Source organism: Gorilla gorilla, chromosome 7 (genome assembly GCF_029281585.2).
Source record: "Gorilla gorilla gorilla isolate KB3781 chromosome 7, NHGRI_mGorGor1-v2.1_pri, whole genome shotgun sequence".
Lineage (NCBI taxonomy): Eukaryota > Metazoa > Chordata > Mammalia > Primates > Hominidae > Gorilla > Gorilla gorilla.
Genome location: NC_073231.2, coordinates 148,310,001 through 148,326,234, shown reverse-complemented (window position 1 = coordinate 148,326,234; position 16,234 = coordinate 148,310,001). Strand labels below are relative to the sequence as shown.

General features: G+C 64.5%; 2 protein-coding genes across 17 annotated transcripts in view; one reads left to right on the top strand and one right to left on the bottom strand.

Moving 5' to 3' along the window:
* Window positions 1-8,864, bottom strand: part of ADGRB1 (adhesion G protein-coupled receptor B1) — a 94,977-nt gene extending 86,113 nt beyond the window's left edge. For 4 of the 16 annotated variants that reach the window (XM_055347925.2, XM_055347923.2, XM_055347934.2 and 1 more), the window contains exon 1: window positions 8,700-8,862. The gene's annotated coding sequence lies outside the window, so the exon portion shown is untranslated. Of the gene's footprint in view, window positions 1-8,699 lie in introns of all 16 variants that reach the window. The other 12 variants (XM_055347930.2, XM_055347932.2, XM_055347926.2 and 9 more) reach the window with 6 other exon arrangements.
* On the top strand, window positions 8,788-14,846 carry LOC129524024 (uncharacterized). Its single transcript, XM_055348240.2, has 2 exons — window positions 8,788-9,681; window positions 10,349-14,846. The coding sequence occupies exons 1-2, from the start codon at window positions 8,952-8,954 to the stop codon at window positions 10,405-10,407; spliced, it is 789 nt and encodes a 262-aa protein (XP_055204215.2). The 5' UTR covers window positions 8,788-8,951; the 3' UTR covers window positions 10,408-14,846.
* Window positions 14,847-16,234: the final 1,388 nt, after the last annotated feature.

Here is a 16,234-nt window from a genome sequence, read left to right as displayed (position 1 = left end):
CCTCACAGGTTCCTGACTTTCTCATCACCTTCTCCAGGGTCAAACTGCCCTTGTTGTCAGGAAGTTCTTTCTGGTGTCTAGCCCCCATCCCTTCTGCTGCAGAGGAGGCTGGCCAGCTTCTGCGAGGTGGCCTCAGGGAGGGCGGGGGGTGCCACTGGTCTCTGGGCAGAGGTGACAGGGTGAGGGCCTGGGCTGGCAGACAGGGGACCCAGAGAGGTGAGGCAGCAGGAGCGAGCCACGCTGGGCCGGGAAGCAGAGTTGGGAGCCACAGCGTGGGGAAGAGGGCACCAACGTTCACTACGCACTGACCGCAGGCCAGCAACGGGCCTGAGATGATACACGAACCCCTCCTTCAATCTCACAGCTTCTGCATGAGGTGGGCAAGGCAGGGACCCCCATTACAGACACCCTCAGATGAGAGGCACCGCACCCGCCTCCCGCCGCCATCCTGCACCTGTGCAGACTGCACACACGCACCCCACCCTGCCACCAGGCCTGGGTTCCAATCACACCCTGCACCTCGGTTTCCCCACCATCCAACCCGGGGCGGTGGATGCTGTCCAAGGCCCTTCTCTCAGGGGCACTGGGGCTCCTCCATGCGGCTCGGCACCCCATGCCCGCTCTGGGTCCAGTCCACACTGGACAGACCCGACCCTGGGCTCAGGCCTCCTGCGTCCCCTCCCCGCCCACCCTAGGCCACCAATGGCATCCCCAGACACCAGCCACAAAAGGCACTCTGTTGTCCTGCCGGCCCTCTGAACAGTGCCCGCCTGTGTGTCCTGAGAAAAGGCTGCACGGGGGGAGGGGTGGGGTGGGCGCCCTCGGCACTGACTGCCCAGGGGGCTGGGAGGCAGACGGCTGGCCTTCCCCGCTCAGGGTGCCCACGGCCCCCATTCAAGCGGCCTGGTACCGGAAGCAGAGGCAGCACCGTCCCCCGCCTGTGAGGTCCTGGCAGGGCCCCTGACATGGGCCCAGGACAACTTATTTGCGTGTCTCAGGGGTTCAGAGCCATAAGAAGTGGGCCAGACAGGTGGGGACTAGCCAAGTCGAGGAGGGGGTGCTGAGATAGCCTCCCCCCAACAGGGTGACCCCCAGATGCCACCTGCCCTACCCCAGCTTGTGCCAACCACACCCCCACTGGTCAACCTGCAGGGTAGCTAGGCCTGCCCGTAGAGAGCCCAGGTCACGTGCCACCCGCAGCAGAGGCAGGCCAGGGAAGCCTCTCTTAAGGGTGGGCAGGGCTGCCAGCAGGGTCGGACCCCCTGGGGGTGCGCCCCCAAGGGTGTGGGAGCCCACCATGTTCACAGAGCCTGCCAGGCCTAGCCCCACCCAGCTGCCTGGGCACAGGGGTGCCCAAAGAATCTGGCCAGAGCTGCTGGCGGGGAGAGAAAGGCCCTTCTTACAGAGACCACTGTGGGGCCGAGGCAGAAGGGGCCCTGTCCTGTGCCAAGCTCCGCTCTGGCTGGCCCCATGCTCTGCCCTGGCACACAGACCTTCATCTGACCCCCCACCTGCAGAAGGCAAGGTGATTGCAGCCTGCAGTTCCCCAGACATGGATACAGGCCCAGAGGGACCGACCAGCCCCTAGTGACTCCAGGGGAAGATAGGAGCTGTGTTACCCCTCATCCTACCCAACTGTCCCAGACCACCTTGGCCCAGCGTCAGAGGCCAGCTTTCCAACGGCCCTCAGGCTCCGGGCCTCACTGCATTTCCCGTAGTCTAGGGCTCATCACCCCAAGCCACCTGCAGGCCCTAAAGATGCTCCCTGTGCTGAAGCTCCTCTGTCCCCGCCCTGCTGCACTGAGGTCCCAGGCGCACCCCGGGGCCGGTCCGAGGCCAGAGTGAGGAGGGCTACCTTGCCTAGAAGTTGCCCTCGAAGGCGGGGCTGCCCACCAGGCTGGTGAGCCCCTAGCAACAGTATGGGGACCTGAGGAGGAGGCTGCACTCAGCCTGGACTCCAAAGTGGCTGGTCTCCTGGCTCAAGGACCCCTGAGAGGAGGCTGTATCCTGGCAGCAGGCCCCAACCCAGGCCTCCACCCCACCACGGCGGGCAGGCCGCGGTGTTATGGTTATGTGGCAATGGGGAGGAACAGCTGCAGCCAGGGCCCAGCATTTGGGAGGAGCGAGACTGAGGGAGAGAGTAGGTGTGTCCAGTAGGTGAGCAGCCTCGGTGCAAGGAGGGGCTAGAGGATGCATGTGTGGCTGTGTGTGCTGCACATATGTGTGCGTGTGTGCGTGTGGTGAGTGCAAGTGAAAGCTGTGCAGGTGTGAGTGGTGTGTGTGTGAGCGAGTGGGGAACAGAATGTGCGTGTTCCAGCTGAGTTGCACACGTGAGTGTGCACATGTGGCATGTGTGCTTCGGGGGGCGAGGAAGCGTGTGCACGTGCAGGGTGTGTGCATGCTCCTTTTGTGAGTTGTTACAAGTGTGTGTGCACACTGTTCAAGGGCTGTGTGCACATGCATGTGTGCAGGTGTATGTGAGCAAGTGTGTGCACACACAGTGATTTGCCAGCATGTGGGTCTGCACACGTCTTTCAGGTGTGTGAGGGGCAAGGCGGGTCTATGTGTGCATATGGGTGCGCTGTGGTGGAGAGGAAGGCTTTCTGGAGGAGCTGCCCGTGAGATCTGGAATGGGCACAGGGACAGGCTCTCTGGGGCTGGGGAACAGGGAGGGGGTGCAGAGTGCAGGGGCCCTTCTCCTCCTCCCTGAATCCCATTCCTTTTTCCCCGGGGCTCTGAAATCCCATTGAAATGCGTTCCTCTGGGGTGGCCATTACCCCCGAGCTGGAACTGGGGCCTCACCAAGACTTGCCTGGACAGCCCTACCCTCCCTGGCACTACACAGGCGCTACCCTGGACGCTCTGGCACTCTCCAGGACAGGCAGGTAGGGCCACCCACCCTCCTGTCACAAAGATGCCAACTTAGCCTCAGAGAGGTGCTGGCCCAAAGACCAACCGTGTGCCCCCAGGGCCCGGGAGGATGGGCTGGGATTCGTGGTGGTCGGGGGTGGGGTGTGGGCTTTGCAAGCCTCCTTCCCCGCCTGGCACCCAGGCCAGTGCCCAGCCAGCGCCATCTTCTCAGCCTCCTGGCCGCTCCTCTGTGTTTCTTACTTCAAAGACCCCTCAACCACATGTCTCAGTCAAGAGTCAGCACCCCCAAAACTGGCCCACAGCTGAGTGAGGAGTGGGGGACAGACACCAGGACACAGGTTCTGTCTCATCTCAAGGTCCACCCCAGTCTCTGAGCTCCCAGTAATCCCTGGATCCTCCTGACCTCAGCTGCGCTGGGCCGGGACAGCTCAGTTGCCTGGTGGGCTGCAGGGGACCAGCCTGCCGCATGCTCCTCTCCCAGGAAGGCAAGTGGTTGGGGGCCTGACAGCGAAGCTGCAGAGGACTTCTGCCGTGCCCTTCCCCTGACCAAGCCCCAGAGAGGGATGCCCGAGAGAACAGAACGCCACAAGCAGGAGGACAGCCATGGGGGCCAGTGAAGGGAACAGGAGCCTCAGGTGGGGGCCAAGGTGACAGCGATCATGCTGAGGGAGGTGGCTATGAGGGGTGTCCAGGTGCTGCTGAGACGAGTGGGAGTGATGGGGGGAAGGTGTGTGTTGGCTTTGGTGTTGAGGATGGAGGTGGGGTCAGATAGGAACGATGGTGCAGTGTGGTGCTGGCGGCAGGGTGCGGCTGAGGTAGCCTCGGGGGCAATGGTGGTGGGGGTGATGGGGTGGGGTGAGATGGTAGGGGGGCAGTGAGGGTGCTGGTGTCAAATATGAGGGTGCTGCGGCTGGCGATGAGCAGGACAGGGGACAGAAGGGGTGGGTGTGTGCATGTTTGTGTTTGTGAAACCCATGCAGGGAAGGAGGGAGGAGGGGCAGAGGTCTCCACCGGTCCATCCAGGCAGGGTAGCCCCGAACAAGAGCCTGTAACGGGGTAGCAGAAGGCAAGAGGACCAGGGCTCTGTGGAGGAAGGAGGCTAGTCCTTTGGTACTGATCCTATTTTTTGTTGCTTCCTCAATTAACAGAAATGAGTTAGTATGAAAAAAGAAGAGAGGGAGGGTGGGGCAGGAGTGGAGAAGTCCGGAGCCTCCTCCTCAGTAGCCTGTGCTTTGCGGGGGAAGGGGGATCCTCACCTTAACCCCGAGGAGTGGAGCACAGATGAGGAAAGGAGGCGCTGGGGCCTGATGAAGGTCACAGAGCAGAACGCAGGGCCAGCACCCCCTGGGTCCCACTGCCAGTCTCTGCCTGCGGGGGCCTCCCTGCCCCATCCCTGGACATGAACATCCAGGCTGTGTCTTCTGGATCGTGCGGTCTGTAGGTCTGAACCTCCGCTCCTTCCCCTCTGCGTGTGTAGACAGGCACACATCGCGGGGCGGGGGTGCCGTGTGCACCCGTGTGCACCTCACGGTGTGCTCGTGCTGACCCATGTCCTCGTGAGCCCACAATGGGACTCAGGTTTTCGGGCCATGGCACCCTGGTGTTCCGTGTTTCTTGCCTTTGTGGGGACATGCGTGCCTGCTCTGGGTGTCTGCCTGCGCCTCACACCGGGGTGTGTGTTGGTTTTGGGTGGCGTCGGGGCTGGCTGCCGCCCGCCCACTGTGATGAATGTGGCCTGCGTCTTGTGCAGTGCAGCTGTGGGTGTGGCAGTGGCACTCAACAGGCTGTGCACTCAGCCTCCTGACGCGCCCTATGACCTGTGGCCCACGGGGCGCCCCATCTCTTTGGCATCCCCATCAGGCCAAGCCACCAACCCTGTTCGAGACCCTCCTATGGCTCCTGACAGCAGCTCCCAGCACATGGGCCAAGACCTTCAGGGCTCAGGTCTGGCCCGGACCCCTCTGCAGCCCCTGTCCTGCCTCCCACCTTCCTCTCCAGCTCTGGTCTATTTCTCACACCCGCACAATGCCCTGCCCCAGGGCCTTTGCACTGCCGGCTCTTCCTTCTGCCCGGACCTCTGACCCCTTCATCACCCACCCACCTGCCCTTCCGTGGGGCACCTCCTGGGTGAGCCCCACTTCTAGGCCCCTGTAGGTTGCCTTCTTGCACTCCCCAGAGCCTCCTTGGCAGAGCTGGTCAGGAGCTTTTTCCTGCATATTCCCGCAGCCTTAGTGCTTGGGGTGGGGGATTGCACAGGACCACGCCCTCCCCCTTGCCCCCTGCCCCCTGCCCTGCTCCCAGTTCGAGGGTGTTCACATGGGCACCCACGCGTCTAGTGAGTGCCACTTCCTCTGTGTGCACGCCGGCTGTCTACAGGGGGATCCCAGGCCTGTGCGTGTTTACCCAGAAGTCACAGCTCTGCCGATGGCGCAGCTGCAGCCAGGGAGGCCGGAGGCTTCCAGAGGACAAAGGGAGGGCGTGGGCTCTCGGGCCCGGAGGGGTTAACAATACCCTCCTGGTTCGGGGTCTTTGCTGAGGGTCGGGTGTTGGAGTTTTCCTCCCAGGGGTCCATCCCGTGCACACAGAACAGACCCGGGGGCAGCCCAGAGCCAGAGCCGACGGTAAAACGGGGTTTGACTAAATCCTGCCATCCGGGGCCACACCGGCGCGAGACCCGCCCCCGTCACGCACACACATGTGCAAGTCTGCATGCCTGCACACACGTGCCCCCAGCCTCCCGGACGGGCACGCACGTGCATGCGCGCCACACATGGACACAAGCACGCAAACGCGCGCTCACGCCAGCGCACCGCACACGGGGACCGGGCCGGGCCGGCGAGGGGGGCTCTGGCCGAGACGCCAGGCGTGTCACGGGACCCGGAGGCGGGAGCGGACGGCGAGCAAGCGAGCGGGCGGGCGGGCGGGAGGGAGGTGGCGGCCGGGGCTGCCCAAGATGGGGCCGGAGCCGCGGGCCAGGAGCGGAGGAGACGGAAGGGGCGGGCAGGGCCGCGCGGGCGCGGTGCGGGCGCCCTCTCCCGGCAGTCAGCGGCAGCGCGCCGGCCCTCCGCCCTCCGCCACTGCGGCCCCGCGCCGGCCGCCTGGGCCTGGAGCCCCGCGGCGTCCCCGGAGGACGTGCTCCGCGCCCCAAGACCCACTCCCGGAGGCGGGGTCGGGCCGACCAGGGGCGGAGGACGCCGCAGGAGGCTGCTCGGACCCCGGGCGCTTGCTAGGCCCTCCCTGGGGCCCTTCATGCCAGGCCCCGCGGCTGTGTCCGCAAGCGCAGATGGTCTCGGGACCCGGGCCACCCTGACGCCGCAGACCCAGCACGCTGCGGACCGGGCACGTTGGATCTCGGGACAAGTGCGGAGGGTCGGGGGCTGGAAGGGATCCGAGAGCAGAGCCCGCGCCCGCATTTCACGGACGCGGCCACCGAGGTCCGAGAGGGGCCGGAGCCTGCGGTAGAGGGAAGGGCCTCCGAGGGCTCCACAACTTGGCTGCGCCCCCTCCCTAGCCCGGGATCCGGAGGAGTGCTGCCTGAGGCGGAGGCGACGAATCGCCCTCTATCCGCCCCCGCGCGGGACCCCGGCAGGAACAAGCGCCCTTCCCTGGGATCGGAGGCGGCAAACTCCAGGCTCGAGCCCCCAGTGCAGCGCCCACCCGCGGAGCCGCGCGCCTCTCTGGCGCATCCCTGGGCTTCGCGGCTCGGCCCTCAGCCGCCGGGTCTCCCGGGCCAGCCTTCTGCCCCCCAGATCGAGGCGCAACAAGTCTGAAAGCAGCGCCAAGGAGCAGCTAGCGAGCCGAAGGGAGGGCGTGGGGCGCCGGGCGCTCCGGGATCCCCGAACGCGCGCAACGTCCGCCTCCGGGGACCGGGCGCGGGCGGCAGGCGAGAGGGACTGACTCGGCGGGCTGCGCACACCCCCTTCCAAGGCCCCGACTGTGCACGGACGGGGGCGCGCCCAGGAACCCCCGCCCCCTCCTTCGCCTGCTTGACCTTGCTGGGTACTCAAAGCCGGACTCCGCGGCACCCCGGCGTGCGGGCGCAGAGTTTTGCTGCCGCCCACGGGAGGGAGCGGCTCGACCTCCCTCGTTGCCTCCTCGGCAGCCGGGGTCGCAGACGAGTGGAAGGCATGAGGGTTCTAGGAGACGTGACAGTCGCCTCCCCGGACCCCACACACCGTATACCACCTCCCTCCCAGATAGAAAAGGGACCCAGCTCCCCTTTCCCCCGCCTCCGCCCGCGCGGCCTCTGCTGTTCCCCCGCGGCGGCTCTCGCTCCGAGGGGGCGTGTGTTTGTGTCTGTGGGGAGAGCCCTGAGGGTCTCCGTGGGTTCCCAGGGTGGAGCGGGAGAGCAGACCTCCCAGCTCCCTCCCCAACACAAACGACAAGCGGCTCCTCTGGGGCGGGAGTGCAGGCCCCTTACCCGCCCACACGCCTTCCTGCCTTTCAACTACTCCGGAGTTGCAGCCCAGGAATCTGCGCCCCAGACCCGGAGGAAGAACGGGGAGGTCGCGGCGGGGACGGGTGCTGAAAGAGGGCCGGCTTAGGGCTCTTCGGGTCCCAGCCTGGGCGCCTGCGCTCCAAGAAACTTAGAAGCCCAAAATAAAAGTGGAAAGGGGTAAGGTGCCCAGCGGCCTGGGGCTGGGGTGCCAGATTAGGCGTTCTCTTCAGGCTGCCGGGGAGTGGCCAAGCAGGAGCCGCCGCGGCCAGGAGGAGGGACCCGGGCTCGGAGCCGCAGCCTCCGTCAAGCCCTCCCGGTCGCATCGCTTCGCGGTGATTCTCAGCTCCGCCGCCCCCTCCCGAGGCCGGAGGAGCTCTCTACCTCGCCCAGGGGGCCGCGGGGACCTAGGGAGAGGGCTCCTGGCCGGGTCCAGAGCCCCCAGCCTCCCCAGGAGGGGGCGGGGGCCGTGCTCGTTCCTCGAGGCAGCTCCGCGCGGCTCCTAGCTAGCGCGGCGACGGTGGAGGGCCGGCGGCCTCTGCTCACCGGCGACGCGGACCCGGGAGTGCTCGGCGCTTGGAGCGGAGACGGCACAGGGCCGGCCCAAAGTTGAGAGCGGCTTATCCGCGCGGCCTGTCCGACCCAGTGGAAAGGTAGACAAGGAGGGAAGAGCGAGGGCGTTCGCGTGGGGGTGGGGGGCGCAAAAATAGCCCTCCGCCCGAAGTGGGGGAGAGTACCTCCAGGGAGTCTCCACTGCCAATGCCAGGTCTACAGGCGAGGGCTTCTACGGGCGAGGGCTTCGAGAAGGAGTCTGGGGTTTTCTCCTGCCTGCCCCGGGCTCTGTGCGTGGGGGGAGGACGTCTCGGGCCCTTACAATGTCTGTAGGGGGCCCTGGACGTGATTAGCAGGAGGGGGCGCGCTCGGGGGCTCTCCGGAGCCTGCTGCGTCTATGTGTGGCTGTTGGGGGCCATGGGGGGCTCCCTTAGACCCCCGCCAGCGTCTGTGTGTGCTGGGGGTACAGCGGGAACGCCCTCCCCAGCCTGCCCTGTGCATGTGATGAGGAGGGGTGCCAGGCTGTGGTGTGTGGATGGGGAGGAGGCGAGCGGCGCCGAGGAGCCTCTCCTGCGTCCAGGGTCGCCCCCTCCTCAGCCTGCCCAATGCGGGCTCGCGGGGACCTGCCACATTCCATCGCCACCGCTGGAGAGGGCAGGGGGCTGAGGGGGTAGGGGGTGGGGGTCCAAACTCCTGAGCTCTGAGCGCAAAACCTCGGAGCTGCGAAGCCCCAAACGGCGAAGTTAGGAAGTCTGGGCGCCCGCCCCTCCCCCGACCCCCTCCCACCCTCGCTGCGCCCCCACCCGCCGCGCCCCCAGGCCCCCGCCGGAGCCTTCCTTACCTTCCCCAGCAGCAGCGGCCCCGCCGGCGAGGACTCGATCCGGCGAGTTGCAAATCCCCACGAGCGCCTCGCGTCGCCGGCGGCTGAGCCGGGCGCCCGACCGGAGGTGGGGGGGGCTCCTCCAGCCGCCGCCGCCCCCGGCCCGCTCTGGGCCTCGCCGGGACGCCCCCTGGAGCGCACCCGCCGGCGCACGCAGGCCCCCTCCCGTTCCCCCGCGCCTGCTGGAGCCCCCCGGGCGCCCGGAGGGTCCGGATGCCCGCGCTGCGGACGATGCTGGCGCGCGGGCCCGCGCCGGGCCAGGACGCAGCGCGGCCGCCTGTGCTCCCGGCTCGCCGGCTCCGCGCTCGCTCCGCCGGGGCCGCCGCCAACGCCGCGCCCGCCGCCGCCGCCTGCGCCCGCCGCTCCCTCTCCGGCCGCCGCCGCCGCCGCTCCGCTCCTCTCGCCTGCCCGGCTCTTCTCGCCTTTTTTCCCCTTCCTGGCGGGGGGGGGGGGGGGGCGAGCCAAGCCGAGCCGGGGGCGGGGCGGCGCGGGGAGGAGGAGGAGGAGGCCGAGGACGAGGAAAAGGAGGAGGAGAGAGGCGAGAGCTGCTTCCCCCCACCCGGCTGCCGGCGCTCCCCAATCTCTCGCTCTCTGAAACTGGATCCCGAATCGGGAGCCAGAGACTGCATTACGGATTACATCAGGCTTTATAGAGCTTCCAGATCACACATTAGAGGGGGAGCGCTAGCGGGGGGCGGGGGCGTGGGGGGAGGGGAGCGAGATAAGGGGGGGCGGATAAAATGCACACACGCGCGCACACCTAGGAGAGCCCGGTGCCTGCCCCGCTCAGCAGAGAAGCCAAGAGTTGGGTTCCTGCTCTCGGCCTTCTCCAGGAGCAGGGGAGTGGCCCCACTGGCTGGCTGGATGATGGATGGTGGACGGCAGGACGGACACACAGATGAATGGAGGGAAGGAAGTGAGGGGTTGTGCCTAGGCAATGCAGGTGCGTGGGTGGATGGACGGTGGACGGATGGATGAGTTGGTGGGTGTAGATGGAAGTGGGGTGGACGGATGGATGGACGGATGACTGGAGAGCTGGCGGGAGGACGATGGGGATTGAGGGAGGAGATGGGTGAGGATGGATTGAGGGAAGAGACGGGTGAGGATGGACGGGATAGGTGGGTAAGTGGATGGGCAGCACCCAGTGGAGGTCTGCTTGGCTGAAGGCTGTGCAGGTGCAAGGACCAGGCATGGATGGGGGTGACAGCGGGCTGAGTGGGGGATGGGCAGGAGAGAGAGTGGAGGCATAGACTCCTGACCCCATCCAAGAGGGTCAGAGAGTGGGGGCTGGGCGGGGACTGGGTAGGGCCAGTTGAACTGCTCACGGGGGGGGCTTGTCCAGTTCTTCCTCATGGACCCTGTGCTGAGAGATGTTGAGGGGAGTGGCTGGGGAAAGAGCCAGGAGATGGATTTGAAGGTGAGGTCGAACCCACCACTGACCCTGGGTGGCTGTCCCCAGGCACTTCCTCCCATTGTCACCATCCGTCTTCCTTTGACTTGGTGACATGGGGGACCTCCCAGCCCCATATTCAGGTTTCGTTCTTCATCAGCTGATGGAGATGGCCCCTTCGGCTGCCTTGGATCATCCACGGCCCCTCTTCTGCTTCCAGGACCGCTGGACAGGTACCCAGAGGGAGCCTTCCCAGAAGGAAGGACCTTGGAGAAGTGACTGCGGGATCCTTCTCCACCAAGATGCTTCTGCCTCAACCCTTTTCTCCTAGCCCTCAACGTGTGGTCCACTCTGAGCGCAAGTCCCCCTGTGTGGATGTCCAGCACTCTGCACACTGAAGCATCTCTCAGCAGGTCACGCTGCTGCTGCTACCCAGGCCCACCGTCGGCCTGGCTGCTTCTGTCAGCCCATCAGCCAGTCTCCACTGGGTACCACCATTGCCACCACCAACACAAATTCACAAGGACCGCCACCACCCCTACCTGAATGTCAGCACCCACCCCACCCTGTCCTCCCATGGCCCTCAACGGCAGTCACCACCGTCACAACACAGGTCACCAGGAGACCAGGGAACTCAAGCCCACCGAGCCCCTGGGCATGGCGCACAGCTCGCCGGACTCTGTTGTGTCCATATCAGTCCCCTCCTCAAGGCTGATCTGTGGCCAAGGCTCCTAGGGGTGTCCACAGGGACTGGCCAGAAGTTGCCCAGAGACACAGGCCACAGGGCAGCCAGGAAAGGGCAGGGGCAGTCCGCTTCCCGGTCCAACCTCTCGGGCAGTGTCACACCTCCTTCCTCCTGGGGAAAAGGCCTTCTTCTCCAAGGCTTTGACAGGATTGTTGACAAAAGGGCAGGGTGCCCGGGCTGCCTCTGAGGATCCCCTGCCGAGTGGCACCCCCTCCTCCCAGTCCTGGCGGCGATGCCCTGCCGTCTCCTCACTGCACCAGCAGTCATGGCCACCAGGGGGCGGCTGATGTCAGGCCAGGAGGCCAGCAGCTCTGAGTCAGGACTCAGCCTTCCTCCTTGGAGCCCAGAGGGTGGCAGCGATCCCGGTGCCTCCGCTGGGGAATCCAGCCCCAGGTTCTCAGGGCTGGGGCCTTCTCCAATGCGGCCATCCAGGGTGAGGCGGTCTCCCGTCTGGGCCCAGCTTTCTGCAGGGCCTTTCCTCTCCCAGCACGGGGCCTTCTCTGCTTCCCTCCCCAACTCGCCCCTTTTAGAAAATCGCCCTCTCAGCCCGGCTCCTGATCCAGGACTCAGAGGGTTCCACCTCCCACCCCCGGCCCAGCCCTCAGCCCCTCCCCAGGGAGGGAGAAGGTCAGGTGTAAGGAGTTCTGCCCACCGAGACCAGCTCCCAGCAGGGCGCCCTGAAGCAGTCCCGCTCACCCCACCTCAGCCCCGTCTCCCTGTTGGCACGTGTGTGTCTGAATGGCTTTGAAGGTATCTTCCAGCCTAGACACTCCGGGATTCTAGAACCTAAACCGGCAACTGGCTTTCAGGAGGCTTGCCTCAGTGTGCACCCTGAACTCCCTTCCCCTCACCTGCTCACCCCCTTCCCTGCCCGCCACTGCACGTCTCACACCCAGATCGGCTTCCTTTCAGGGTCCTGTCCACAGCCTGAAGAACCCAGGGTGGGCCCAGCACTGGGAGGCTGGAATTGACGGTCCCTGCTGGGGACCACACCCAGCTGGACGCTGGGCCCTAGAACCTCCTCGCGCAGCCCAGAGGGATTGTAACCCATGGCATCTTCTCAGTGTTCTCCATAGCCACAAAATGATCCCTGGCCACAGCCACTCAGCTGTGACCCTGCCCCCAACATTGGAATCAATGACCACTGACCTTGGTCACACGCTGAACCCTGATCCTGGTCGTACACTGAGCTCGGTCACACGCTGAACCCTGATCCTGGTCACCCACTGACCTTGGTCACATGCTGAACCCTGATCCCGGTCACCCACTGAGCTTGGTCACACGCTGAACCCTGATCCCGGTCACCCACTGAGCTTGGTCACACACTGAGCCCTGATCCTGGTCACACACTGAGCTTGGTCACACGCTGAACCCTGATCCTGGTCACACACTGAGCTCGGTCACACGCTGAACCCTGATCCTGGTCACACACTGAGCTCGGTCACACGCTGAACCCTGATCCTGGTCACACACTGAGCTCGGTCACATACTGAGCCCTGATCCTGGTCACACACTGAGCTTGGTCACACGCTGAACCCTGATCCTGGTCGTACACTGAGCTTGGTCACACGCTGAACCCTGATCCTGGTCACACACTGAGCTCGGTCACATACTGAGCCCTGATCCTGGTCACACACTGAGCTTAGTCACATGCTGAGCCCTGATCCTGGTCACACACTGAGCTTAGTCACATGCTGAGCCCTGATCCTGGTCATACACTGAGCTTAGTCACATGCTGAGCCCTGATCCTGGTCACACACTGAGCTTGGTGACATGCTGAACCCTGATCCTGGTCCTACATTGAGCTTGGTCACACACTGAACCTTGATCCTGGTCGTACACTGAGCTTAGTCACATGCTGAGCCCTGATCCTGGTCACACTGAGCTTGGTGACATGCTGAACCCTGATCCTGGTCGTACTCTGAGCTTGGTCGCATGCTGAACCCTGATCCTGGTCGTACACTGAGCTTGGTTGCATGCTGAGCCCTGATCCTGGTCACACACTGAGCTCTGGCCACACACGAGCTTCCATCCTGGTACAGACTGAGCCCTGATCCCATGACCGCTTTTCACATCCAGAGCTTTGGTCCCAAGGCTAAGTGTAGACTAAGGCGTCCCTGATTGGTGGGAAACAGAAAGGGGGGTATGAGGCCTCAGAGTGGGGCAGCAGGAAGTGTGCCTCAAAGTCCTGTATTTCCAGCCATTTTCACATAGGACTGTCCCATCCTCAGGGAGGGGGGTGTTTGTTTGAGGCCACAGGGGAGCCAGGGCAGTCTACAACCCAGCTCTGTGACTCCCGTTTCGTGGTCCCCCAGAGCCGTCTGCAGGGCCCCCCAGGGCAGAATGAGGGCACTTTGTATCAGCCAGTGCTTCCTAGGGCTGAGGTCGCATGGGGGCGCAGGAGGAAGGGGACCCCTGGTCCTCTCGAGGTACTCAATGGACTTTGCCAGCCAGAGGCTGAAGGGCCTCTGTGTGGGGGTGACCAGAATGGCGAGGACTTAGTGGATTCACATGCAGAGGAGATAACTGTGGATGCAGCAAGTCTAGGCTAGCCTCCCAGTCAGGACCCTTGGAGCCCCTGCCTACTGCCATACAGGACCCTGAGGCCTTGCCCTTGCCCAGCCTGTCCTGGTGCATCCTGGCCCCCCTCCCACCCCCAGCTCAGCCTGAAGGTGCCCCAAACTGTGCAGATGTTGAGGAAGGATGGGAAAAGAAGAGAGACTGTCGGAGAGCAAGTGATAGTGAGGGCAGAGGCTCCTGTTAACAAGGTTCTAACAGTGTGGTGCACCCGGCCTCCTTTTCCAGGAAGCCTCCCCTGGTCTTCTGGTTGGCAGGCATGGCCCCTTCCTGTGTCCCAGGCACATTGCAGGTCCTCTGTCTCAGCACACCCATCAGCCAGCAAAGGCAAACATGGCCAGGACCCTCCCTGGTTCCTCTGCCCAGAGGCCCCATCTGCTGCCTGGATTCAGAGGAGGAAAGCAGCCAGTCCCTCCACCCAGGGCTCTGCATCCCAAGATGGGGGACAGAGACAAGGCACAACCTGGCTCCCAGGCAGATGCACAGCCAGCTTCAATTCTGTGACATTCTGCAGTCCCTCTGTGGCTCTCAGCCTGCACCCAGGCCAGGCAGCGTGGGGACCCATGGAGGTGACTCCGGCGTGCTCTGCTCTCCAGCCATCCCAGTTCAGGGCCTGAGTCATGGGGAGGAGTTGCGAGGAGGTGGCCTCCTGGCTGCCACCAACCCAGGTTTCCAGGAAGACAGAGAGGACCCAGGGAGGCTGCCTTTCCCTTCCCCCATCCCCCATCCCCCTCCTCTCTTCCTCCCTGGCCTCCCCTCGCCTCTGTCCTGGACAGCCCACCCCTGGACTGGGGCCAGCAAAGGTCAGAGAAGGCCCAACCCTTAGGCCCAGGCATCCGAGTCCAGAGCCAATCTCTGGATGCCTCTGTCCATGGAACTGCCTGTGATGGTGGCAGCGTTCTGTGTCTGTGCCGTCCAGCATGGCCACCACTGGCCTTAGTGGCTACCAAGGGCATGAAGTGTGGCTTGTGGCCTGGGGAACTGAATTTTTAATTTGACTGACTGTAATCCATTTCCAGTTAGATAGCTACATGTGGCTGGTGGCTACTGTATTGGAGAGTGGTCATCCCCGCCGGGCCCGCCTCCACCCAGGTCCTGAGGCTTCCTCCAAGGTGGGGTTCCCAGGCAGGGGGTGTGTGACACTCGTCACTGGCTGGACTCCAGCAAGTGCGCCTCCTGTGGCTCCAGGTCGTGCCACCCAGCACCTCTCCCCACACCAGGGACCCTGGGGGCACCTTGGGAGGAATGGCTGGGTGCTGGCCCCTCCCTGCTCCAGCTGTGAACTTCAGACCAGTGGCTCACTCCGCCTGCACCTTCTCTGTTTTGCCTGTAAAGAGGAGGCAGCAACAGGACCTACCTAGGCAGTCTGTCTCATGATTAAACGAGCATCTGTTGTCCTGGTCTGGACCGTGGTCCTTGCTCTGCAGCCGGGGCCGCCTGCCCTCCGTGTGCACTTCGCCACCCAGGCCCACTCCCAGCTCTGGCTCTCCTGCCTGCACTCACTCAGCCCGGCCCTGCTTCCCTCCCTCTGGGTTGGCAGGCATGCCAGGCACAGGTGGAGGCTTGACCTCATGCACCTGGTCCCCGTTCTGCTCCGCACCTTGAGCTCCCCACCCCACCTGCCTCCAGTGCTGCAGAACTGCGATTTCCCAGGGACCCACTGTGCACCCCCTCATCCTAACCCCCCTACAGCCCTATGGGCCCACCTGGTACAAGCCACCCCCGAGGGAAGCCTGTGCTAGCTGGCTGAGGGATGCCACAGTCTCTGCTCCCCTGGAAGGGCAGGGATCCAGCGTCCCCACCAGACGCCAGCCCATTCCAGCCTTCACCCCAGCACTCCTCCCTACGCCTGCCCTTGGCCTTCCTGCTCCAGCCTCAGCCCAGGCACGTTTGGAAAAGTCTTCTCCAGGGCCTTACTCAGAAGAGGTGGGAACTCATGGGACATTGTTGCCCCAAATCTCAGGACAGCTGCCTCCTCTCACAGATTAAGGAAGCCACTCAGGAGATGCAGGCCTGGAAAGGCTGAGGTCCCTGCAGCCCACGCAGGGTGTGTGTTTCCTGTGGGGGCCCCGGGGGATGGGTGCCAGGGCAGGGCTTGCCTCTTGAGGGTTCCTGCAGGCTGGGACGGGGCAGAGGTAAGGCGGGGGTGGGTTGGGTTTAGTGGGAGCCAGCGTCCAGGCCTGCTTTGTACTCTGCCAAGCCCCGCCTGGGATGGTGGCTGCCCCACTGATGCTGGGCAGGGCCATTTCCCTGTGCACTCTGGGAAAGGTGCAGAGAGGTGCAGGCACTGGCCAAGGCCATGTGGCAGGCAGGTCTTGGTCTTGGGCGCCCGGACCCGGCACAGGCAGCTGGGGAGGGAAGGAACATGGTGGGGGCACTCAAGGCCAAGCGTGCTGGGGACTTCCCTTGCCCTGTCCTCTCTGCCCATGGAAAGTCTGCGAGGCCCAGGCCCACTCCGGGCAAGGACCCTTGGCTGTGGGGCAAGGTGATGCCCAGGTTCCTCCTGGCCCTGGCGCTGACGCTGATCCCTCAGCCTTCTCCCAAGGCCAAGGCTGAGCTTATGTAACCCAAGTGGCCTGGCCCACTCCGCAGGTGCCCTTCTCTGCCAGCCCTGCCCTCTCTGGGAGAGGAGGAGGAGGCAGGGCCGGGGGTATTTTCGGGCTATTTTCAACCACTCATTTTCACAGCTCTCCTTGTGAGAACCAGGCATGATTGGCGGGTTTTCCTAACACCCTTGTGGGGACTGTGCAGAGATGCAGGTCAGGGAGAGGCGAGGTGGCACCA